The 26,392-nt window shown below is 42.9% G+C and overlaps 1 protein-coding gene across 1 annotated transcript in view; it reads left to right on the top strand.

Moving 5' to 3' along the window:
• The window catches only part of LOC132765227 (regulator of G-protein signaling 2-like), a 60,808-nt gene extending 34,688 nt beyond the window's left edge, over window positions 1-26,120 (top strand). The window contains exons 3-7 of the mRNA XM_060759458.2: window positions 2,934-3,016; window positions 6,291-6,356; window positions 12,287-12,348; window positions 14,553-14,719; window positions 25,613-26,120. Coding sequence (XP_060615441.2) covers window positions 2,934-3,016; window positions 6,291-6,356; window positions 12,287-12,348; window positions 14,553-14,719; window positions 25,613-25,804 — 570 coding nt within the window. The 3' untranslated portion in view covers window positions 25,805-26,120. The remainder of the gene's footprint in view (window positions 1-2,933; window positions 3,017-6,290; window positions 6,357-12,286; window positions 12,349-14,552; window positions 14,720-25,612) is intronic.
• The last annotated feature ends 272 nt before the right edge of the window (window positions 26,121-26,392 follow it).

The raw sequence follows: 26,392 nt of genomic DNA, 5'->3' as shown, positions 1-26,392 counted from the left end.
ATGAAGGCTTTGAAACAGAGGTTGGATGGCCATCTGTCAGGGGTGCTTTGAAAATGATTTTCCTGCTTCTTGGTAGGGGGTTGAACTGGATGGCCCACAAGGTCTCTTCCAACTCTATGATTCTATTATTCTAGCAGAATGGCCAATCCAGTCATCAGATAGAGAAAGACCTGGGATAAAGGTTGCAGTCTCGATGTTGTGGTGCAGAAGAAGGAACAGATATAGGCAAGGAAGGGAAATATGGTGGGGTGGAAAGGAGAACTGTGCACATATGCCGGGGAGGGTAAATAGGTGTAGTAAGCACAGCTGATGGCAGGCATTTACATCAAGACAGTGCTATAATTGTAAAATTGTAGCAAGACATGAAAATGATTTTCCAATGATGGTATCCCACTTAATACAGTTGCAAGAAGACAACACGCTGATGGAATAAAGTCCATAGTTGATGGGTTATCAAAGGGATGGGCAAACTTTGACCTCCTGATGTTTTGGACTCCAACTCCCACAATTCCAAATAATTGTTGTTTGTAATGATTTCTATTTTTTTCTCCCTGGTTTATTTCACTCCCAATAATCCCAAAGTTTGTTTGGAGTTTCCTTTTTTCCCCTCTGGTTTTTCCAAAGAAAAAGAAACCAGAGAAAGGAAAACACCCTCATAATAAACAACCACAAGCCGGTGGTTTGTTTAGCTGTTCCCACTATGAGATTGAGCAGTGTGTAAATTACTCTCAGCCATGTTATGCCAAGATTCAGATATTTCCCTGACTTTATATGTTGATGTTGTCTGAGAATAGTCAATGAAGTGAGAAGTGGCCATGGCTGGGGTTCTTCAGTGTAGAGCAAATATGTTGGGAGGCTGTGATATTTATTGCTGTGTTCTCAGTTTTTATTTTACACATCCAACTGATGTTTCTGTCATCCCAGAGTGTTTTTTTTCTAGCAGTTTCTGGTGCCACTTTATCCCCACCTATGTATGGATTTTTTTTTAATTTGAGATCTGTCAGAACCAAAGGTATCCTTGGCAACTTTCTCGCGTTTTCCTTTATTTTTTGTTCATATTTAAGTGGGTCAGTGAAATGATACCTTGCTCTGATAAGTTTGCGAGTCTTGGGCTTGCCTATCCACTTCAGCTTGGAAAGATACAAAATGTGTCTTTGTTTTTCCAACTTTCCCCCAAGTAAACATTTTCATACATCGACTAAAGTATATTTATGTTCACTTTATGTACTTACATAATTTTAAATTGGAGATCCCAGTGCTGCAATGGGTTAAACCCTTGTGCTGGCAGGGCTGCTGACTGAAAAATCGGCAGTTCGAATCTGGGGAGTGCGATGAGTTCCCATCTGTCAGCTCCAGCTTCCCATACGGGGACATGAGAGAAGCCTCCCACAGGATGGTAACACATCCAGGCATCCCCTGAGCAATGTCCTTGCAGATGGCCAATTTTCTCACACCAGAAGCAATTTGGAGTTTCTCAAGTCGCTCTTGACACAATTTTTTTAATCATATGCATTTGGGAATTATTTGTACTTTTTAAATGTTTATGATTTTGTTACACATGTCTGGAAACTGTACAAATCTTTTAGAGAAGGTGACTTTTATCTCTCTGAAATAATAATAATAATAATAATAATAATAATAATAATAATAATCTTTATTTACACCCCACCACCATCTCCCTAAAGGGGACTCGGGGTGGCAAACATGAGGCCAAGCCGAAAGGTACAATATAGCAAAAATAACATACAAACTACAGACAACATAATTTGCACCAGAATAAAATACACACAGTACAAAATAACATAAATAAAGCAAATTAACACAATATAAAATCAAACAGAATGGGCAAACCAGTGGACAAGGTAAAATGATAAAACCCTGGATGAGGTAGGAATAAAAATTATGTGATTGAGGGGAGCCCAAAAAAGATAAACAGTGAGGTAGGATTTCAGTTTAGGACCAGGGAAGTATATGAAAGACACAGTGTGTATGAATTAGATAATTTCTATAAGGTTCTTGAAAGCACCAATTCCCACCTCCCCAACTATATATCCTTAAGCATGTCTTGTTCTTGTTCTCATATCCTCAAGCATTTCATAGATGAAAGCGGAAACACTTGTAGCCAAGCAATATCAGAGTGCAGTCAAGTTGGCAAAAGTTATGAATGTAATCTAAGACAACACTCCTCTATGAATATGGAGGTCCTCCAGTACAATGATGTGGTCAATGTTTGCTGGAGGTTGACTATTGAATTGCACTGGACGACTAACACATCCCTAGAGGAGTATGTTCTGAAGGAATCTCTAGGTCCTCCACTCTAAGGTTAACCTCCATCGGAAATTGGCCATAGAGTGGCATTGGAGCATGTAGAAATGTCTAGGTAAAGATTTCCCCTTGACATTAAGTCTAGTTGAGTCAGACTCTGAGGGGTGATGCTCATCTCCATTTATAAGCCGAAGAGCTGGTGTTGTCCATAGACTCCTCCAAGGTCATGTGGCCAGCATGACTGCATGGAGCACCATTACCTTCCCGCCAAAGTGGTACCTATTGATTTACTCACATTTGCATGTTTTCAAACTGCTAGGTTGGCAGAAGCTGGGGCTAACAACAAGAGTTTACCCCATCCTGCAGATTTGAACTACCAACCTTTTGGTCAGCAAGCTTTGCAGCTCAGTGGTTTAACCTGCTGCACCACCACGGTCCCTAGAAAGAATATATTAATCAATTTTTTTGCTTTGCCCAAAGTCAAGTAAAAATAATTCTTTGGAATGCCAAAGAGCATAAAAATTAAGGTTGGGGATAAACAGGGATTCCCTCCTATGGAAGACAGAAAGATTCTAATGAGTTTGAGCCCACCAGCCACATGTTTTATGTTGGCCGTTGGTAAATCTGGAGTGTTACAGGGCTTGGGCCTTTTTCTTTCTGTGTTTCAGTCTCTGGCCTCGAGTGTGGAGTCAGATTTGGGATCGGATTGTGACAGCACTCAACAGACAAGACAGAGACAGAAAGCGCGACGGTGAGTGTGGCTGTGAAGTTTAGTGAGTCTTTAGTACATATAAGGTTACACAAGATAAGCCTGTCCCTACCCGAAGACAGAGCAAGGTAGGTACATCGGCAGATTTGGTCATCAAAGTGATTGCCATGAATGCATCATCATTATTGCTGTTTATTTATTTTTATTTATTTACCATATTTATACCCTGTCTTTTTCAACCCCAAAGGGGACTCAAGGTAGCTTACATATTGGCAATTATTCAATGCCTTAGAGCAACATAGGATTCCAATAAACATTAAAATTAGTACATATTAAACATATTAAAATATTGCATTCAATACTAAAGATTATGCCATCCGTAATCGTAGTCCAAGGCTATTCCATGGTCATTGCACATATTCCTTATCTGTTATTGCGCTGCACTATTGTCCAAAGGCTTGATCCCAAAGCCATGTTTTCACTTTCCTTCTGAAGGCCAGGAGGGAGGGGGGTGATCTAATGTCACTGGGAAGGGAGTTCCACAGCTGGGGGGCTTGTTGTTGTTGTTGCTGTTGTTGTTGCGGAGGGAGTTCCACAGCTGAGGGGCTTGTTATTGCTGCTGAAGCTGTTGTTGTTGGGGATTGAGTTGCACAGCTGAGGGGGTTGTTGTTGCTGTTGTTTTGGGGGAGGGAGTTGCACAGCTGAGGGGCTTGTTGCTGCTGCTGCTGTTGTTGTTGGGGAGGGAGTTCCACAGCTGAGGGGCTTGTTGTTGTTGTTGTTGTTGTTGTTGCTGCTGCTGTTGTTGTTGGGGACGAAGTTGGACACCGAGGGGTTTGTTGTTGTTACTGTTATTGTTGTTGGGGAGGAAGTTCCACAGCGCAGGGGCTTGCTGCTGCTGCTACTGCTGCTGTTGTTGTTGTTGGGGAGGGAGTTGGACAGCTGAGGGCTTGTTGTTGCTGCTGCTCTTGTTGTTGGGGAGGGAGTTGGACAGCTGAGGGGCTTGTTGTTGCTGCTGCTGTTGTTGTTGGGGAGGGAGTTCCACAGTTGAGGGGCTTCTTGTTGATGTTGTTGTTGTTGCTGCTGCTGCTGCTGCTGCTGCTGTTGTTGTTGTTGTTGTTGGGGAGGGAGTTGGACAGCCAAGGGCTTTGTTGTTGTTGCTGTTGTTGAGGAGGGAGTTACAGCTGAGGGGCTTGTTGTTGCTGCTGTTGTTGCTGCTGTTGGAGAGGGAGTTCCACAGCTGAGGGGCTTGTTGTTGTTACTGCTACTGTTGCATTTTTACTGGTAGGTAAATGGAGAGAGGTCCATTGTGACATTTTCTACTTCAGGTGCATTCACTCTGTAGAATTGATGCCGTGTAAATGTTGACTGCAGTGGCTCAGTGCTATGGAATGCAGGGATCTTTAGCCTTCTCTGCCAAAGTGTGCTGCTGATATAGACCCAGGTGGAGAAGAGTGTAGAGAAAAGAGAATTTCCAATGTGATTCTAGGCTGCATCAATAGGAACATAGTGTCTAGATCAAGAAAAGTAATTGACCCACTTTATTCTGTGTTGGTCAGACCTCACTTGGAACACCATGTCCAGTCCTGGGCATAATAGTGCATAAAGGATATGGACCAGGTGGAGCATGTCCAGAGGAGATCAAGCGAAATGGTCAAAGGTCTGGAAGCCAAGCCCTATGACAGGTGGCTTAGGGAGATAGAGATGTTTAGCCTGTAGAAGAGAAGGTGAAAAGGAGACATGATAGCCATTGGGTTGCTGTGAGTTTTCTGGGCTATATAGCCACATTCCAGAAGCATTCTTTCCTGACATTTCACCAACATCTATGGCAGGCATCCTAAGAGGTTGTGATGTCAGTTGGAAACTAGGCAAGTGAGGTTTATATATCTATGAAAAAATGTCCAGGGTGGGAGAAAGAAATCTTGTCTGCTTGAGGCAAGTGTGAATGTTGCAATTAGCCACCTTGATTAGTATTTAGCGGCCTTGTATTTTCGAAGCCTGGCTGGTTGCTGCCGGGGGAATCCTTTGTTGGAAGGTGTTAGCTGGCCCTGATTGATTGATTCTTGTCTTGAATTCCCCTGTTGTTTCAGTGTTGCTCTTTATTTATTCTGATTTTAGAGGGGGTTTTATAAATGCTGGTAGCCAGATTTTGTTCATGAGCACCCGATGAACCAAAGAGGACACAGCATATTATTGAAGAACACAGAAATGCTGGGCCACTCTAACAACTACCATGTCGGACTACACAGAGAAGCCATTGAAATCCACAAGCATGTGGACAATTTCCACAGAAAGGAGGAGAATGAACAAAATCTGGCTATTATGAAAATGAACAAAATCTGACTACCAGTATTAAACAACACTAAAATAATAACAGTAAATTGTATTTTTAAAAAAAATAACCTCTAAAATTAGGACAGTAAATAAAGTGCAACACTCACAAAACAGGGGAATTCCAGACAAGAATCAATCAGGGCCAGCTCACGCTTCCCAACAAAGGATCCCCCAGAGAGGAAGCAGCCAGGCTTTGAATCTACAAGGCTATTAAATGCTAATCAAGGTGGCCAATTGCAACATTTGTTCTTTCTCCCACCCTGGACATTATTCCACAGATATAGAAACCTTGCTTGCCTAGTTAGAGACCCTTCAACCTCTGAGGATGTCCGTTTCACCTACCATAGATGAAGGTGAAACGCCAGGAGAGAATACTTCTGGAACATGGTTATACAGCCCAGAAAACTCACAGCAACCCAGTGATTTGTACCATTAAAGCCTTCGACAACTCATGATAGCCATGTTAAAATGGTCGAAAAGATGTCACATTGAAGAGGGAATCAGTTTTCTGCTGCTTCGGAGTCTAGGACATGGATCAATGGCTTCAAACTTAGAGATTCCACCTAAACATTGAGATGCACTTCTGTTAGCAAAAGGGGAATATTCATCCTGGAAGTGTGATGGAGTTTCCTTCTCCAGATATTTATTTATTTGTCATGTCAGGACAACCAGTCATATGACTAGTTGTCCTTCTCTGGATATTTTTAAACAAAAGTTGGATGGCCATCTGTCAGGAGTGCTTTGATTGTGCCTTCCTGCCTGGCAGAGTGGGGTTGGGCTGGATGGCCCTTGTGGTGCCTTCCTATTCTACGATTCGAGATAGAGGCTCATTGTTCCCCAGACTGTTCTTTTCTACTTTTTCCATTTCAAACCTTTCCTCTCTCCTCTCGCTTGAAGTCATCGTTTACACATTTTGCTGTGCAGTTTGGCCTCAGCTGCCTCTTGACATCATTACGATTATGATTTTTCCCTATTATCATTACAGCAAGAGGAACAAAAAAAACTTCCTACGACTATGGAGCTCAGGAAGCCAGGACATGCACTCTCTAAGGTAATTGGCCTCTAATGCTTCTGCTATCAAGCATGACATTGCGTGCATTCACTTTAATGTTATCTAGAAAGGCCTCCGGATATTGTGATGGAAAGTGAAAGGGGGCGGGGTGGGCTTCAGTAGCTTTCCTGACTCCTAGCCCTGGCTTTGTAAACAGAGACAGCCTAATAGGAAATAAGTGGGAGCCCACTTGGACCACAATGTCCAGGGGTCCTGGGTAAATTCACCAAGATCATACACATACACACCCATTCCAGTGTCTGTGTATACAGGAGGGAAATGCATCTTCCAAACTTAGAATCATAGAGTTGGAAGAGACCTCATGGGCCATCCAGCCCAACCCCTGCGAAGAAGCAGGAAAATCGCATTTAAAGCACCCCCGACAGATGGCCATCCAGCCTCTGTTTAAAAGCCTCCAAAGAAGGAGCCTCCACCACACACCAAAGATCAAGCCTCCTTTTGGCAGCACTGTGTATATTTCTGCAACTCTGTTGGAATATTGTGTCCCATTCTGGGCACCACAATTGAAGGGAAATGTTGACAAGCAGGAATGTGTCCAGAGGAGGGCAACTAAAATGATCAAGGGTCTGGAGAACAAGCCCTATGAGGAGCGGCTTAAAGAGCTGGACATATTTAACCTGAAGAAGAGAAGGTTGAGAGGAGACATGATGATGGCCATATATAAATATGTGAGGGGAAGTCATAGGGAGGAGGGAGTAGGCTTGTTTTTTGCTGCCCTGGAGATGAGGATGTGGAACAATGGCTTCAAACTACAAGAAAGGAGATTCCGTCTGAACATGAGGAAGAACTTCCTGACTGTGAGAGCTGTTCAGCAGTGGAACTCTCTGCCCTGAAGTGTGGTGGAGGCTCCTTCTTTGGAAGCTTTGAAACAGAGGCTGGATGGCCATCTGTTGGGAATGCTTTGAATATGATTTTCCTACTTCTTGGCAGGGGGTTGGACTGGATGGCCTACAAGGTCTCTTCCAACTTATGATTCTGTGACATTATAGGTTAAACCCTATATATATGGACCATAAAGCATGATTCAGATATTCCGATCTATAAAGACTTTTGGTGTCCTCAGGCTCCTGTGCACCTTGGAAAAATCCTTTCAGTGTAAGCGTAACTCTGTAATAATCCAGCCGATGTGCAAAGGGACCTTTCCATTATTCTACGAAGACTTTAAAGCATCTGGATTTTATGGGGCAATCCAGGTCTTGGATGATAAATCAAGCTTAATAACCATTCTGTTTGCTTACGTTCAGTGAATCCATGCATCTAATCAGATACACTATGTTCATGTTATAATGGCTTTATTAGCCGTTAAGATGCCATCAGATGGAAGTGTAACTATTTGGAGGGCATAATGAGGGGAATTGTTTTTCCAATTATGAATTCTTCCCTCTCATGAAATTCTCCTTCAGTTCTCAAATTGCTAGCATTGCAAGCAATGTGAGACAGGAAACTATTCTGTGCCCAGGCCTCTTTTATTTGCTGGGCTTGATTTCCTTCGGCAACATTGCGTGCACCTTTCTTTTTAGATTTTTTTTTCTGTGTCAAGAACTTGAGAAACTGCAATGTTTGGTGTTTTATCATCCTTGTAGGAGGCTTCTCTCATATCCCCACATGGGGAGCTAGAACTGACAAAGGGAGCTCATCTGTGCTCTGCCCAGATTCGAACCTCTGACCTGTCGGTCTTCAGTCCTGTCGGCACAAGAGATTAAACCATTTCACCACCGGGAGCTTCTTTTAGATACCTAAACTATATATCTAAACACAAAGCCAAAGTGGCAATCCTAGCAATTTGGAAACTAAAGGAAAGTTTCTTGGGGCAACAGAATTTGTCTTTGAAAGGGCAATTCCTGCAAATGCCCTCAGAAGCACTTTATTTTATCTGTTAGTGCCATCAAACCCTACTTTATCCTCCGGATCCCCTGTCCAGATACATTACACTGCTGTCTCACCCAGTCTTTTTAATTTTTTAATCCATTGGAACTGGCCCTGCCCACTGTGATCGATTTCTGTGTCTGAAATGTTGCGATTCTGCTTTGTTGATGTGTTATTTATAAGAGTGTATGTGTATATATATTATTGCTGTGCTCTGTTGTATTGTAATTGTAATTTGTTGTTTGGGCTTGGCCTCATGTAAGCCGCCCCGAGTCCCCACTGGGGGAGATGGTGTTGGGGTATAAATAAAGTTTTATTATTATTATTATTGACACAAAAGCACAGTATGTCACAGCAAACGAGATCTATATGCTGGATTTCGAACACTTCCCAAGCATCTAGGACTGTGTGATGTATTTTCGAATGATGTGCACAGATCCAAGTAAGGTGGCCTTTTGCAGTTGACAGATCATGATTTTGTCGATGTTTATTGTTTCCAAATGCCGGCTGAGATCTTTTGGTACGGCACCTAGTGTGCCGATGACCACTGGGACCACCTGTACTAGTTCATGCCAGAGCCTTTGCAGTTCAATTTTGAGGCCTTGATAGCGGCTGAGTTTTTCCTGTTGTTTTTCCTCAATGCTGCTGTCACATGGTATGGCAACATCACTAATCCAGACTTTTTCTTTTCCACAATCATGATGTCTGGCGTGCTGTGTTCCAAAACTTTGTCAGTCTGGATTTGAAAGTCCCACAGTATTTTTGCATGTTCGTTTTCCATGACCTTTGCAAGTTTATGATTCCACCAATTCTTTATTATTATTATTATTATTATTATTATTATTATTATTAATGCTTTCGTAGCCATCGTTGTTCTCTCCCCATTAATTTACAACCATACTTCGAGTTTTGTCCAGCAATCCGAATCTGGATAATTTCAGGGCCAAAGCTAGTGTGTGAGAGTGTATGTGGGAGTGCTTTGCCTTTATATTTGTGCAAGCCCGCTGATTATTGCAAAATGATCTTTTATTAGTTAGTATGCCTGCTTTAGCCTAAATGCATTACCTGATCGTCTGCCTGTCTATCGGAAACAGCATTAATCACCCTATAATGGATGTGAATGAACCACTTAAGGGATAGGTCACCTGTAAGTAGAAGTGGAGGAGCCTGAGACAAGTATTTGGCAGCTTGTGTGTGAGAGAGAGATGAAAGAGGAGACAGCCAGAAATAGTTTGGATGTGAGTTTAAGCCTTAAAACAGGGCTGGGTGCAGTGTAGCCCAGGCATGGGCAAACTTTGGCCCTCCAGATGTTTTGGCTCCTGGCATGCTCAGCCAATTAGCTGCCGACACATACCTCTGTAGTCAACCCACCACATCATGGTGCCATCCCCACAATCTGCTAGTCAAAATACACTTGAAAGCCATGGTTTGCTGTTGGTATTTGAACTCTAGCTTGTTTAAATTGTGGAGTTTATCTCAGGAGGCAAACAAATCACAATTACATCGGCATAATCATATCCTTGACTGGTCTTATTGCATCATGGGGCTTCTCTCTTGTCACTCCCTTGGTGGGAAATGGCCTGGAAAGAGTTTCGCTTACAAATTCCAATAACTTCTCTTCTCCTCCTGATCCCAGAGAGCAACAGAAGTGGACGACTCTGAGAGATAAGTCCCACTGTTGTCTTACTACGTACTATTGCAATTGGCCTGCCTCTTGTGAGAAACTCCGTGATTTAAACAAGCTAGAGTTTGAGAGCTATAGTGTGCCCTCCCTTATTGCCTGAGCTGCTCACCATGAAAACGAAGCTGGCAAAAGGATGGGAGAGAAACAGACCAGAATGAAGAAAATGGACTGGTTTGTTTTGTAGCCTGCGGGAAAATTCGTGACGAAAGCAACAAACCATTGCTTAGCGTGACATAAAAATGCAATCATCGTATTTTTAGGTTGCAGTTACTGATTATCTGAATAAAAATTGCAAGGAAGAAGGAAGTATCTTTTTTTATCCTAGAGGAAGAAAACATGATGAGGGAAAAATATGCTTGTAATGAATGGACAAAATGCATCTTGATGTGTTTTAAATTTTTAATCCTCTTTGTTATCCTGTCCATTTATCCTGGCCTTCCAGGAAGAGCTGCCGGCCATTTAAATCTGGTCCAAGGCCAAAACATCTTTCTAAGGAGAGGGGTTGATGGTGTGTGGGCTTTTTGCCTGTCTACTACAGATGGCATGAGCATTGTGATTAACTCATTAGAGTTGGGGACTTGATGGATGCGCACTAATGCTCCTCTAAGAGTTGTTCATCGTCTCCTGAGTGGACAACTGATAGCAGAGAGAGCAGAAATCAAGAGAAAGCAGACACAAAGCTAGTAAAGTTGGAAATAAATACATAGAGGAATGCCCTCCCCATAGAGGTGAGATCAGCCCCTTCGCTGATGGTATTTCGAAAAGGGTTGAAGACATGGATGTTTAAACAAGCATTCGATTAATCTGGTGCAACGAAACTGATGAACAAGGATTGGTTAATCACAGACGACGAAATTGGATTGCGACTACAATTAAGAGATGCATTGGATTATTATTGGTGGCCCAATAATAAATAAATAAATAAAATACACAAATAAATATTTGGCATTTCCCCTTTCAATTGCTCTGTCGGTGGAAATGTTCACTATTTGGGAAAATTGGGAGGCCTTAATAGAGGAACAGAGAAAATGTGATGCTCATCCAAAGGCAACCCCATGGCCCTCTAAGATTGTTGGGATATCTTCAACACATTGTTCCCACCTAAGTAAAGTAAAGGTAAAGGTTTCTCCTTGACTTTAAGTTTTCTTGTGTCCGGCTCTGGGGGTGGTGCTCATCTCAGTTTCTAAGCCAAAGAGCTGGTGCTGTCCATAGACGCCTCCAAGGTCACATGGCCAGCATGACTGCATGGAGCGCTGTTACCTTCCAACTGGAGCAGTACATATTGATCTAATCACATTTACATGTTTGAACTGCTAGGTTGGCAGAAGCTGGGCCTAACAGCAGGAGCTCACCCCGCTCCTCAGATTTGAACCACATCCTTTCAGTCAGCAAGTTCAGCCGCTCAGTGGTTTAATCTGCTGCACCACCAGGGATCCTTCCCATCTAAGTACTGAATATATTCGAGTACAAGCCTAGTTTTTCAGACCATTTTTTAGGCTGAAAAGGTGCCCCTTGGCTTATACTCAAGTCAAGGTTATTTATTATTTTACTCTGTTATTATTATTATAACATTTATTATTTTATTTCTATTATTATTATATTATTATTATAACATTTATCATTTTACCCTATTATTATGACTACATTTATTATTTTATTTCATTATATTACTATGATTACATTTATTATTTTACTCTCTTTATTGTTATTGTTACATTTATTATTTTACTCTATTATTACTGTTATTTTTAGATTTCCATTATTTTACTCTATATAATAATTATTATCACATTTATTATTTTACTCAATTTTTATTATTGGAAGGATACGTAAGCACATTTACACTGAAGAAGGTTAGAATAATGGTTTAATCAGAGTTGGGCAGTCTTATCTTAAATTGCAGTTTTATATAAATAATCATAAATATTTAACCCCAGTTAATGCAATTGTGTTGGTATCTATTTTTGTTTTGAAATTTACCAGCTGCATTTCCCACCCTTGGCTTATACTCGAGTCAATACATTTTTCCAGTTTTTTTGTGGTAAAATTAGGTGCTTCGGCTTAAATTCGGGTCGGCTTATACTCGCATATATACGGTAATTTCTATAAAACCAGTACTTGCACTTCTAATCATTTAATGTGGCTTTAAAAAACCTTTTGCAGGCCTTATGTTAACCACAGAGATGAATTAGAGAATCAAGATAAACATATTAATCTAACCCACGAATAATCAACTCCACAAAAGTGAAAGCCGCAAATATGGATAGCTAACTGTACAAAGGCCCTGGCATTAGAGAGGATGCTGCAGCTGTTTTAGATCTCTTAGCTGATTTTGGTGTGTTTTTTTTCCCCCTTTCAGGCCGTCTCCAGAGGAGGCTCAAGAATGGTCTGACTCTTTGGAAAAGCTGTTACTTCATCCGTGTAAGTGTGTGTTGTTCACCAGCCATCTTAAACATGTCCTTCTCCAGACAGCTCTGCATAGGGGACCCGAGCAAATGAGAATCCGACAGCCAGTCCGGTGAATCCTCAATTGGCTCCCGCAGGAGTGGATTTCCATCCATCCCTGCTTCTGACTGCCTTTTGTTTTGGCCAGGGACAAAAGCATCTCTCCATTTTCTTTCAATTCAATTTGGGGGTTTTTTTCTCCCTAAATCTTAACTTCAGTCCATTCTACAGATAAAGACATGTGCTGGCTTTTTAAAAATGAGAGATGAAACAAAACTGTTCCCTCATTTGCATTGACCCAGTTTCATTAGGAAAGCTATTTCCAGCATGCCCGGTACAAAACTGTTGAAGATGGGGAAAGGAAGGAGAGGTAATAACTTCATTATTAACTCCTTCCAGGATTGGCCACTTCTATGCACTTCTAACCCTAACCCTATGCCCTAGTCCAAAAGAGAACTTACATGTGTTTATCTTACTTACGGGATGCTGGATTTATCTCCAGTTTGAGATACACTTTTGTGGGAGTGAATGCAATTGAATGCATTAGGAATGCATTCTGAAAACAGTAGTCAGTAGGGATTCCATATGGGCCTGCCTTTGGATTGTTCCCAGGAGAAGAACTACAATTCCAAAACTCAAGGTCAATGCCCACCTAACCCTTCCAGTATTTTCTATTGGTCATGGGAGTTCTATGTTCCAAGTTTGGTTCAATTCCATCGTTAGTGGAGTTCAGAATGTGCTTTGATTGTAAGTGAACTATAAATCCCAGCAACTACAACTCCCAAATGACAAAATCAAGCCCCCATCTTAATCCCACCAGTAGTCAAATTTGGGCATATTGGGTATTTGTGCCAAATTTGGTCCAGTGAATGAAAATACATCCTGCACATCAGATATTTACATTACGATTCATAATAGTAGCAAATTATAGTTATGAAATAGCAACAAAAATAATGTTATGGTTGGGGGTCACCACAACATGTGGAACTGTATTAAGGGGTCGTGGCATTAGGAAGGTTGAGAATCGCTGGTTTAGACTATTACCCTTAGGATGCTTGGGCAAAGAAGAGGAGAAGGTGCATAGTGTCTAGATCTAGGGAAGTCATGCTACCCCTCCATTCCGCTTTGGTTAGACCACACCTGGAATATTGTGTCCAATTCTGGGCACCACAATTCAAGAGAGATATTGACAAGCTGGAATGTGTCCAGAGGAGGGCGACTAAAATGATCAAGGGTCTGGAGAACAAACCCTATGAGGAGCGGCTTAAGGAGCTGGGATGTTTAGCCTAAAGAAGAGAAGGCTGAGAGGAGATATCATAGCCATGTATAAATATGTGAGAGGAAGCCACAGGGAGGAGGGAGCAAGCTTGTTTTCTGCTTCCCTGGAGACTAGGATGCGAAACAATGGCTTCAAACTACAAGAAAGGAGATTCCATCTGAACATGAGGAAGAACTTCCTGACTGTGAGAGCCGTTCAGCAGTGGAACTCTCTGCCCTGGAGTGTGGTGGAGGCTCCTTCTTTGGAAGCTTTTAAACAGAGGCTGGATGGCCATCTGTCAGGGGTGATTTGAATGCAATATTCCTGCTTCTTGGCAGGGGGTTGGACTGGATGGCCCATGAGGTCTCTTCCAACTCTTTGATTCTATGATTCTATAAACCAAAGTTCACCTACATCCAGAGAGCACTGAGGACTCAAACAATGATGGATCTGGACCAAACTTGGCACGAATACTCAATATACCCAAATGTGAACACTGGTGGAATTTGGGGAAAATAGACTTGACATTTGGGAGTTGCAGTTGCTGGGATTTATAGTTCACCTACAATCAAAAAGCATTTTGAACTCCACCAATAATAGAAGTGGACCAAACTTCCCACACAGAACTCCCACGACCAACAGAAAATACTATGTTTCCTGATGGTCTTTGGCAACTCCTCTGACACCCCCTCATGACCCCCCCCCCCCCTTCAGGGGTACTGACCCCAGGTTGAGAAACACTGGTCCAAACTGCAGGAAGGGAAAAAAACAAGAATGTTGTCATTTATTCCATGTTTATAGTTTTGATGCAGTTTGTGGTGTTTTCAGGTTGCTTCTTTGTTTATTTTAGCAGAACTCATTAAACTTCAGGTGCAACATAAAGAGGCACAGTAAATGTTTTGATCTCTTCATCTATCTCTAGATGGCCGAGCTGCCTTTCACGCTTTCTTGGAGTCAGAATTCAGTGAAGAGAACCTGGATTTTTGGATGGCATGTGAAGAATACCGGAAGCTCCGTGGCTGTGAGAAACTCCAAGAAAATGCACGGAAGATATATGACGAATACGTTACAATACAGGCCCCTAAAGAGGTATTAAATGCTTAAAGTGGTATCCAAAACTCTGTTTTTGTCTTCTGGGTTAAATGTTTTTGATTCTGAGATGAAACTGAGTCATTAGGATGAAAGAGTCAAAACTGTGCTCCTTGATATGTATCTAGACTCCAGCTCCCATCTTCTCTTATGTAGGCCAGATTAGTAGGACTGGGGTCCAACAATAGCTGGAGTTTCCCATCCCTGCTTTAGGAATATTTCGTAAAAGCAAGTGTGTCTTCTTCCCAATCTTGATCTCAAAGGGAGCAAGGAGTAACTTGAGCCATTTTTTTCCAGCTCTAAGAAAGTATTTGAAAAACTCAGCAGTTTTTGAAAACAATTCACAGTTGAGGAATCTGCACATGGTTTTGATGTATAGAAATCATTTGCCGTGCAGAAAATAATGTTCAGCTAAAATAATTTTTAAAGTAGCACACTGTTGCCTACACAGAAAACACTGTAGCTAAGACTGATCTATCCCATCTTTGCTTGTCCATACAAATGCCCTATTGCAGTATCAGATGGGCCTCTATGTAAGCCACCCCGAGTCCCCTTTGGGGACATGGTGGCAGGGTATAAATAAAGATTTTTTATTATTATTATTATTATTATTATTATTATTATTATTATTATTATTATGGCTGGTCAGGACCAGTGGTAGTGACAGAAAAGACAAGCTTATCGTCCAGTGGGGCCAATGTACAAGCATTCCCCAAGTTACAAACATCCAACTTGCAAATGACTCATAGTTAAGAATGGGATGAGACAACAGGAAGTGAGAGAAATCAACCCCTCAGAAGGGAAATTCTCTCCTGAAAGAGTTATTATCATGGGGAAAAGGTGCCACCTCTGTAGCTTTATCACAAATCCTTGTTTCCACAACAAGCCAAATTTTTCAAAACCCCAATTATCACAGGAACAGAAAGTGAGGGGAATTGTTCTGAAATCTTTTGCTGCACAGGCAGCAAAACTAATTATAGGGGTACTAATCCTTTCCTATGCTAGCTATCTATATCTATACCTATATATATATTTGGAGTAACACTTAAAATGTACCTGTTCCAACTTACATGCAAATTCAAACCAAGAACAAACCTAGAGAACCTATCTTATTTGTAACTCAGGGACTGCCTGTAGGCTCGGTCACTAAACTCCAATACAGCACCACAGCAGGTTCAGCCAAGTACATCTAGCCACCATTGTAGTCATTCTAAGGCCAGTCCAGAGCATAATGCTTCCATATAATTTCTAATTTATGGCAGCCTATCCCGGTGTTTTCTTGACATGATTTCTTCACAGGGAGTTTGCTTTTGCCTTAAACTGAGCGAATGTGACTTGCCTAAGATCAACCAGTGGGGCCCCAAGACTGAGTAGAGCTTCCAGAGTCTTCATGCAACACTGAATGGCTTCCATGTTGAGGGGAGGGAGATTTAGTCGTGAATCTGTTCTGACTTTTACTCTGAATTTTAAATGAGATATCCAATGTGTTCCACCCTGTGCACCAAATAAGTTAAGCCAGCTTGGATAAATACTTTGATATTGGATCAAAACCCAAAGTGGATCCACCAACCCACTGACATGGAAGCCATCAGTCTCTGCTGGTGCTGCAAATGATTTGCAAATAGTTGGAAAGTAGGAATCAACAGCATCAGGAAATGCTCTCTTTAGCACTTTTTACTTATTGTGTCAGAAGCAAATTGAGAATACATTTATAATGTATAGAAAAACCACAAGCAAAGTTAAAAACTTGGCATTATGCGAAATTTCCTTTGACCAGAAGCTGACCACTTGGGATACCTCTGGTGTGGCTGTAAGGAGGGCCTTCATTGTGCATATGGCAGGCTCAGGTTGCACTGTAGTATGTGGTCTGTGGTTTGCTCTTCTCCACACTCGCATGTCATGGACTCCACTTTGTAGCCCCATTTCCTTAAGATTGGCTCTGCATCTCATGGTACCAAAGTGCAGTATGTTCAGGGCCTTCCAAGTCGCCCAGTCTTCTGTGTGCCCAGGGGAGAGTTTCTCATCTAGTATCAGACACTGATTGAGGTTCTGGGTTTTAGCCTGCCACTTTTGGACTCTTGTTTGCTGAGGTGTTCCTGCAAGTATCTCTGTAGACCTTAGAAAGCTATTTCTTGATTTGAGGCATTGGCATGCTGGGTGATACCCAAACAGAGGATGGGCCAGAGAAATCAGTGCCTTGGTTTTTTTGTTAGAGGCTGCTACTTCCCGGTAGATATCAGATGACGGCTAAACAGTATAATTTCTCCAGTGGTGTAAGGCATAGACATCCTGTGATAATGCGGCATGTCTCATTAAGAACCACATCCACTGTGAGATGTATCCCACACTGGGCATGTGTGCTCAGCAGCAGAATAGCAAAGTGCAAGGGCAGGTGTCTTCACTGTGTCTGGTTGTGATCCCCAGGGTGTGCTAGTCAGCTTTCGTATGATATTATTTCTAGCGCCCACTTTTTGCTTGATAGTCAAGCAGTGCTTTTATAAGTCAGAGCACAGTTCAGAGTAATTCCTAGCACTGCAGTTTCTGGAATCAGCCCCTAGTCACGCAGGCATGAAAATTCTGGGAACTGTATAGTCAACAAAAACAGCAACAATGAGTTTTCCCAAGCATTGATTAATTATGCACAAGGGAATACAACCATTAATATCATATTGCAATAATACCATCTGCCAGAGGGCCAGAAAAATGGACTCCCCCTTCGTCTGGCAAGTAATCTGGGATATTAATGAGGCATTTCACGTTTTAGTGGTGATCTCCTATGATGACAATGGAGTGGTGCTTATGATAGATGAGCCTAAAAGGAAACCAGTGAAATGAGAGAAATAATCAATCAAGAACGCTTTTTTAAAAAGCCTAATTCATGCCAGCAATTTAAATGCTAAAGTGCCTCATTTCTTACAGGCTAAAAAGTGTGATTTAGCCGGCAGAAGAGCACTTGTTAAAAGCTCAGTGTGTTAAACATCTTGAAGTTATGCAGTCAGAAGTTAGGCATTGCTGAGTCCCTAAAAAAGTTTTTTTGTGTATATGCACATATATGAAAAGGGCCAGTCTGTGCCCCAGAACCATTCTGGAAGCCTGCCAATCTGCTGCCAGATGTTGGCAACAAAACACTAAAAGATATTAAGGCCAGCATTACAAATCCTTTTCCTTTCCCATCAATTATTAATTATGATGATTATTATATTTGTTCATCTTCCCCTGGAGGACTGTGATCCAAAGCAGGTCACAACTTTGATAACCATACAATTAAAAAACATAGAATCATAGGATCAAAGAGTTGGAAGAGACCTCATGGGCCATCCAGTCCAACCTCCTGCCAAGAAGCAGGAATATTGCATTCAAATCACCCCTGACAGATGGCCATCCAGCCTCTGTTTCAAAGCTTCCAAAGAAGGAACCTCCACCACACTCCGGGGCAGAGAGTTCCACTGCTGAACGGCTTTCACAGTCAGGAAGTTCTTCCTCGTGTTCAGATGGAATCTCCTCTCTTGTAGTTTGAAGCCATTGCTCCGCGTCCTAGTCTCCAGGGAAGCAGAAAATAAGCTTGCTCCCTCCTCCCCGTGGCTTCCTCTCACATATTTATACATGGCTATCATATCTCCTCTCAGCCTTCTCTTCTTCAGGCTAAACATGCCCAGCTCCTTAAGCCGCTCCTCATAGGGCTTGTTCTCCAGACCCTTGATCATTTTAGTCGCCCTCCTCTGGACACATTCCAGCTTGTCAATGTTGTTGTTCATTCGTTCAGTCGTCTCCGACTCTTCGTGACCTCACGGACCAGCCCACGCCAGAGCTCCCTGTCGGCCGTCACCACCCCCAGCTCCTTCAAGGTCAGTCCAGTTACTTCAAGGATGCCACCCATCCATCTTGCCCTTGGTCGGCCCCTCTTCCTTTTACCTTCCACTTTCCCCAGCATAATTGCCTTCTCTAGGTTTTGCTATCTCTCTTCAACTTGACATTAAGTCCTGTCGAGTCTTTGAGGGGTGGAGCTCATCTCCATTTCTAAGCAAAAGAGCCAGCATTGTCCATAGAAACCTCCAAGATCATGTGTGGCCAACATGACTGCATGGAGCGCCGTTGCCTTCCCACCAAAGCAGTACCTATTGATCTACTCACATTTGCATGTTTTTGAACTGCTAGGTTGGCAGAAGCTGCGCCTAACAGCCGGAGCTCAGCCCGTTCCTCGGATTTGAACCACCAACCTTTTCGGTCAGCAGGTTCAGCATCTCAGTGGTTTAGCCTGCTGCACCACCAGGGGGCTATATAATGTTTAATAGTAATAAATATTATTAAAACAATTCAATTATGGATAAATGAATAAGTTTTCAAATAAACTTATGAAAACTTAAAGACAATTCACAGCACGATGCAGCACTTTGTATTTTAAAAGCCTGTGTGGATAAAAAGGCTTTGGCTTGCCATCACAAAGACAACAAGGAGGGAGCCATTATGGCTTCCCTGGAAAAAGCCCAACCAACTCAGCTTACAACGGAGATTGAACCAAGAGAAGGGCTTCCCCTGAGGATCTCAGGGCTCAGGCAAGTTTGTACAAGGAGATACAATTTGCTAAATAGCCTGGACCTGAGCCATATGAGCCTTATAATCATCAACACTTTCAATTGTGCCCGTAAACAAACTGGCACCCAGTGGAACTGCTGCAACAGGGAAGTTGTTTGATTCCTGTTGCCAACCCCAGTTAACATTCTGGCACAGCTCTCTGGACCAGCCAAAGTTTCTGAACGCTCTTCAAAGCTCCAAATCTATTCTGTTCATCCAATAGATTTGAGCACATGATAGACACCAAATTTCAACTGACCAGTTGTTGGGATGGCAGTTGAGGGCAATGTTCCCCATCCCTGTTATGTGTATATGTGTATGTGTGCATGCACACATACATATCATCATCATCATCATTATTTGATACACGACAGGATTAGTCCACAGCAAACAAGATCACTCTGCTGGCTGTTGTATTGGATCACACGTCAGACACTTCCCAAGTGTCTAGGACTGTATGATATATCAGCGAATAATGCATGCAGATCATAATAGGGGAGCGAGTTCCACAGATGGGGGGTCACCACTGAGAAGGCCCTGTCCCTCGTCCCGAATAAACGTGTTTGCGAGGCTGGTGGGACCGAGAGCAGGGCCTCCCCAGATGATCTTAGACTATGAGGTGGAACATAGAGAGAGATACATTCTGATAACTAAGCTGGGCTGTAACCATATAGGGCTTTATAAGCCAAGACCAGCACTTTGAATTGTGCTTGGAAGTGGACCAGCAGCCAGTGGAGCTGGGGGGGGGGGTGGTATGCTCCCTGTATGTTGTTCCGGTAAGTAATCTGGCTGCCACCTGTTAGACTAGTTGGAGTTTCCGAACAGTCTTCAAAGTCAACCCCACATAGAGTGCATTGCAGTACTCTGGCCATACTTCCCAAGGTATGGGCGCAGCTGGTGCAAAAGCTTTAACTGTGCAAATGCTCCTCCGGCCACCACCGAGACCTGGGGTTCCAGGCTCAGTGATGGATCCAGAATCACTCCCAAGCTACGAACCTGCGCCTTCAGTGGGAGTGTCACCCCATCCAACACAGGCTGTAACCCTATGTCCTGTTCAGCCTTTCGACTGACCAGTAGGATCTTTGTCTTGTCTGGATTCAATTTCAATTTGTTAGCCCTCATCCAGTCTGGCACAATGGCCAAGCACCAGTTCAAGGTCTGAACAACCTCCTTAGTAACAGGTGGAAAGGAGTGACAGAGCAGGCATGGGCAAACTTTCTAGCTTGGGCGCCACATGGCAGGCCGCAGCAAGGTGGACGGGTCAGAAAGGAGGGAGTTCTCCCCAAGTCCCCCTGCTGCCCTTTCCTCTCTTTCCTCTTCTCTTTTGGAAGCAGAAGTGAAGGAAAGGCTGGAAATGTTTGGATCCCAAAAGGGTTAGCCTTCATCAGGATGAGACAGTGGATGGGAGCTTAAAAGTGTATCCATTAAACCACGTATTGCCTACTCCTGAAATAGGATCCTAGAATCCTAGAGCTGGAAGAGACTCCCACACAATCAAAGCACTCCCAATAGACAGCCTCTATAGAAAAGCAAGATGGATGGATGGCATCCTTGAAGTGACTGGACTGACCTTGAAGGAGCTGGGGTTGGTGACGGCCGACAGGGAGCTCTGGCGTGGGCTGGTCCATGAGGTCACGAAGAGTCGGAGACAACTGAACGAATGAACAACATAGAAAAGCCTCCAGAGAAGGAGACTCCACCACACTCCCAGCCAGCCCATGCCTCCCTCCAGGAATTTCTTCCTAATCTTTTCAGCAGAATGCCTTTCCCTGCCATTTGAAACCATTGCTCCCTTGTATCCTGGTTTCTAGAGTAGCAGAAAGTCAGTTTTCTCCATCCTTCTCCTCAATGGGACACCCTTTTAAATCTTGAAACATGGCTCTCAAGTTTGCTCTACCTTCCCTGCTCTCATCTAAACATCCCCCAGGAGAAAAGGAGAAAGAAAGGAAGGAGAGGAGAGGAGAGGAGAGGAGAGGAGAGGAGAGGAGAGGAGAGGAGAGGAGAGGAGAGGAGAGGAGGATTGAAGGAAGGACAGATGGAAGGGAATTGAGGGAAGGAGGGAGGGAAGACGGAAGGGAATTGAGGGAAGAAAGGCGGGAGGAAAGAGAGATGGAAGGAAAGACTAAAGTGGAGGAAGGAAGAAGAAAGAGAGGGGAAAGGAGGGAGGAAAGAGGGAAGGAAGGAAGGACGAAAGGGTGGAAAGGAAGGAGGGAGGGAGAAAGAGGAAGGTAAGGAGGGAAGGAAAGAGAGAAAGAAGGTAGGATAGGATGGTGAGAGAGAGGAAGGCCTGAGAAAAGAGCCCAAGGGGCCACATTCGGGCCCCAGGCCTGGGTTTACCCATACCTGCCCTAGTGTGACCTGGAGGACTAGAAAATGCATTCTGTAGGAATTTGCCAGGTATTTCAGGATGGTTCTTTAGGAACTTCGGGAAGAAGCTTGTCAAATAAAGGCCTGGAAGACCTAACGTATTTCTAGAGGAGACATATTTGGATGGATGTGGATAGGAGGTTGTGCTGTATTGCTGACAGTTTGCTTTCTTATGGTACTTAAAATTCTTGCAGAGAGAGTGAATAGGTGAGAATTGAAAGTGATTCAACAGAAACTATTAGTCATGCTCTCAGTGTGTATATCTGTTTTTGTTGTATCCTTGGATCAAACAGGTTCTGCAGGTATTTTTCCCAGTAGGTAATAGAAATCCTACCAGACTTGTGTCGCAGAGACCACTGTAAGATTAGTGTAATATCCCACATGCAGTGATGTCTATTTAATACTGATTTCATCTCTCTAATTAAACTAACGCTGGCTTTCAGCCAATGAGGCCAATGTAAGGGATTGAGCTAAGTGGAGCTTGTCCGGCCAGATCTAGGTTACATTTTCCTCATTTTTTATCTACGTTCTACATAATCATAGTTACGTTATTTATTAATCTGGATTTCATAGTTGCTGATTGATGCCCCAGTGTGACAGGTTGACTCTTAAAACATTGGCCCATAGGAAAGGGCTTTCCAGACTGATTCTTTTCTTCGGTTCCAGTTTGGATGTTTGAAGCATACTTCAAAGGTTGAGCTTTGGAAATGTTTCTCTGTTTTCAGCTCTGGGATCATTTGCTCCTTCTTACCCATGCTCTGCTCCGCGTAACCCATCTCTCCTTTTTTTTTTGGATTGGAAGAACTGTGCTATTTTGAGATTTTGGCCATTATTACATCATTTCGCAATTGCGCAATTCCGGTTCCTTGGTTGAAAAACTTCCCAACCCAACTTTCCTTTTCTTTGATTGGACAAACTGTGCTATTTTGAGATTTCATCCATTATTGTGAAAATCCATCATTTCGTGTTTTCATCAGTACGTCATTTCGCAGTTGCGCAATTCTGGTTCTCTGGTTTTGCTGTTGGTTGAAAAAATTGACCTCTGGGGAAATATCCCACAGTGTCTGAAAGTGAACTAGAAAAAGAAAAGAGAAAGGATTAGCACACTAATAACCTATTGACCTTATTGATAAAAACTATGCAACAGAAAGCAAGAGTTACCGTGAGTGTATACAAAGCACATTTTAGAAAATCAGAACAGAAACTTTTAGAGTTGCTAAATGTAAAGACTGACTGCAAAATTGGAGAGATATGTCCAAATGTATCTGTAAGTTTGAAAATGTTGACAATTCCAGCTTCAGCAGAAAAATCGTTTAGCAAACTCAAGATAATAAGAAAAGCTTTTGAAGCTCTGCCATGGCCCAAACCCCATTTCTTGATTTAGGTAGATTGAGTATTGAATCAAGCATTGTCTGAGGAATTGATTGTGGTAGTGTTATTAGAAATTTTGCAGATTAAAAAAAAAAGCCAGAAAAGCTCATTTCATTAGCTCATTAGGCTTACCGTTGCTTTGTATAAAATACATTGTTATCTGGTCATTGTGGTGGACAGAGAATGAAGCATTTATGAGAGTTTAGCAGTGGTCATATTCAGATAGCCTGAGATTAGCAATCACATTGAATTCTTTCATAAGCACTCATCAAAAGCTGTCCATGTTGTTCACATTTTATCTTAACCACATTTTTCTGAAAAGAATGGGAAATGATAACTTTGAAATTTCATATTAACTCATTACCTTTATTTGAAAAAATATATAACTGAGGGTTTAAATGAGAGGGGGATCATAAATCAGTGTTGTTCGGCCTTCCGAAATGTATCTTGGGCCCCTTCTACATTGCCATATAAAATCCAGAATAGGAAGGAAAGAAGGAAAGAAGGAAAGAAGGAAGGAAGGAAGGAAGGAAGGAAGGAAGGAAGGAAAGAAGGAAGGACAAAAGGGAGGAGGGGAAGGATGGAAGGAGAAAGAGGGGGAGAGAGAAGGAGGAGGAAAGAGTGAAGGAAGGAAAGACAAATGGGAAGGAAGGAAAGATGAAGGGAGAAAGGGAAGGATTGAAGGAGAAAGAAGGAGAGAGAGAAGGATGGAAGGAGAAAGAGGGAAGGAGTGAGGGAAGGAAGGAAAGACAAAAGAGAAGCATGGAAGGAAGGAGGGGAAGGAGAAAGGAAAGAGAGAAGGAAGGGTTGAGGGAGGGAGGGAAGGATAAAGGAAAGACAAAAGGAAGGATGGAAGGAGAAAGACAGAGAGAGGGACAAAAGAGAAAAGGAAGGAAGGACAAAAGAGTGGAAGGGAAGGCGGAAAGGGAGGGAGTTAAGGAGGAGTGAAAGAGCGAAGGAAGGAAAGACAAAAGGGAGGGAAGGATTAAAGGGTTGAAGGGAACAATGGAAGGAGGAAGGAAAGGAAGAAGAACAAAGAACAAAAGGGTAGAAAGGGAGTTTGAGGGAGGGAAAAAGGGAGGAGAGGGAGGAAAGAGAGAAGGAAGGAGAAAGAGAGGGAATGAAGGATGAAAGGATGGAAGAGAAGGAAAGAGAGAGGGAAAAAGGGAGGGGAGAGAGGGAAGGAGGAAGGAAAGAGAGAAGGAAGGATAAGATGATGAGAGAGAGGAGGGCATGAGAAAAGAGCCCAAGGGGCCACATCTGGCTCCTGTGCCTGGGTTTACCCATACCTGATTCAATGCCTTTATACACACGCAGTGAACAACAACATACAACACATACAAAGATAAAGAGCGTCCCCCTTTTCCATCTCCAGTATCTGGAAGCAATGCTCAACTCCGGCTACTGGGAGAGGGTGCTTTTGTTACATTTTTCCATGCCAAGGAGCCTGTTGTCCATGGACATCTCCGATTGTGTTGCCATCATGTCTGCAAATCAAATCAAAAACATTTATTTCGGTCATTGACCAGCACAGGAAATAGTGTCACGTTTCCATACAAACCTGGCATGTTTGGTACATTAAAAGTATAAATACAACTACTAAAAACACAATATGGGTGAGGGAGCAGAAGGGGAAACAGGGTAAAAACATACAATGCCCAGATCCATCACCAAATTGTAGATTCAGGGAAGAAGATTACTGGACACACAGTTGACTTTTGGAACTAGTCATTCCCTGGCGGATTTTATATGCTGCTGCACAAAACTTTGCGACATTGTAGGTTGTAGCTGAATTAGTATCCGCAAGTAGCAGGGAGGTATAAAATTGTCCTGAATGGCCTGGGTGCTTGTCTATCAAGGGTAAGATAAGCCTGGCACGGGTATCCCTGTAGAACGGGCACTGAAGGAGCACATGTTCTATTGTTTCCACATGACCCGAGTCACAGGGGCAGAGCCTCTCTGGGAAAGGGATCTTCCGGTAGCGGCCCTCGAGTACAGCTGATGGGAGAGCGCGGCATCAGGCCAGGGTGAAAGCCCTCCGATGAATAGGAACCTCTAAGTATGTTAAATATGCCATAGGGGAGGCAAGGTAATGTCTGCATATCTGCATGTGGCACCCTTTTACCTTCCCGCTGAGGCGATGATCTACTTGCATTGCATGCTTTCAAATTGTTAGGCTGACAATTGATAGCTCACCCCAACTAGTAGCTTTGAACTGCCAACCTTCTGGTCAGCGGCTTTCCTACAGCTAGCAGTTATACCCGCTGTGCTACCATGGCAGTGTAGACTCAGATAATAATGTGGATTATCTGCTTTGATCTGGGTTATATGGCAGTTTAGAAGAGGCTTTGGAGGCCTTGAGCCCTGGTTAATTACAGGCGAGTCACACTCCCTCAGCCTAGAAGAAGGCAGTGGCTAACACTCCTCTGAATAAACCTTCCCAAGAAAACCCTATGATAGAGTCACTGTCAGTCACAGTTTGCTTGAAGGGACATTAACATAACATCAGCTTTCCAGAGGAGCCTAGAAGCTCTCAGAATTTCCTCACCACTTGTTGATCATTTGTTGTATCTCTTCTTGCAGGTGAACCTCGATTCCCAAACCCGAGATATCACCAACCGGAACATTTTGCTGCCCACCCGCTCTTGCTTCGAACAGGCCCAGAGGCGCATCTTTGGCCTGATGGAGAAGGACTCGTACCCCCGATTCCTCCGCTCTCTTGTTTACCAAGCCTTGGTGCATTCAAACAGACAGCAGCCCAATGGGCCTGTGTAAACCTACTGGACTTACCCTCCATTTCTCCAATGAGGCTGATCAAGGAGAGGAGGGGGGAAAAAACTCTTTTCTTCAGCCTAGAGTTCCCATGCTTGCTGGTTCATGACTTGCATAGCCTAAAAACACATGAAGGAAGTGGATTATTGGTTTCTCTGAGGCCAGTTGGACCAGTTCTGGTGATGCGGTGGACTTGTCATGTCGATAAATAACTTTTTCTGCAGATAAAAGAGATCATAGAAAATTGGCACTTTACCTGTTTGGCACAGCAGGTTATTGTGGACTGATATAATATATATTAGAATTCTAGAATCATTCACTGAACTGTGTCTGTCCCATTCTTCTGTGGGGAATCCAACCTGAATTAATACCTTATTGAAAGGTCAGAGCAGTCCAAATCTCACAACACAGCATCCCCGAGTAGCTGCCAGGGCCCTAGAAAGCCATCTTCCCTGCCCTTCTTTCAGAAAAGGACTTTTTTTTGTAGTCAGCACTATGCAAGGCAATGCTCCTTCACATTTCCTTCACATTTCTCACAATGCCTCTTGAGTATTGGACTACAACTGGAGTTTGATTTCAATTCTGAAAGGA

Source organism: Anolis sagrei, chromosome 2 (genome assembly GCF_037176765.1).
Source record: "Anolis sagrei isolate rAnoSag1 chromosome 2, rAnoSag1.mat, whole genome shotgun sequence".
NCBI classification, from domain to species: Eukaryota; Metazoa; Chordata; class Lepidosauria; order Squamata; family Dactyloidae; genus Anolis; species Anolis sagrei.
This window is presented reverse-complemented; position numbering and strand designations above follow the sequence as displayed.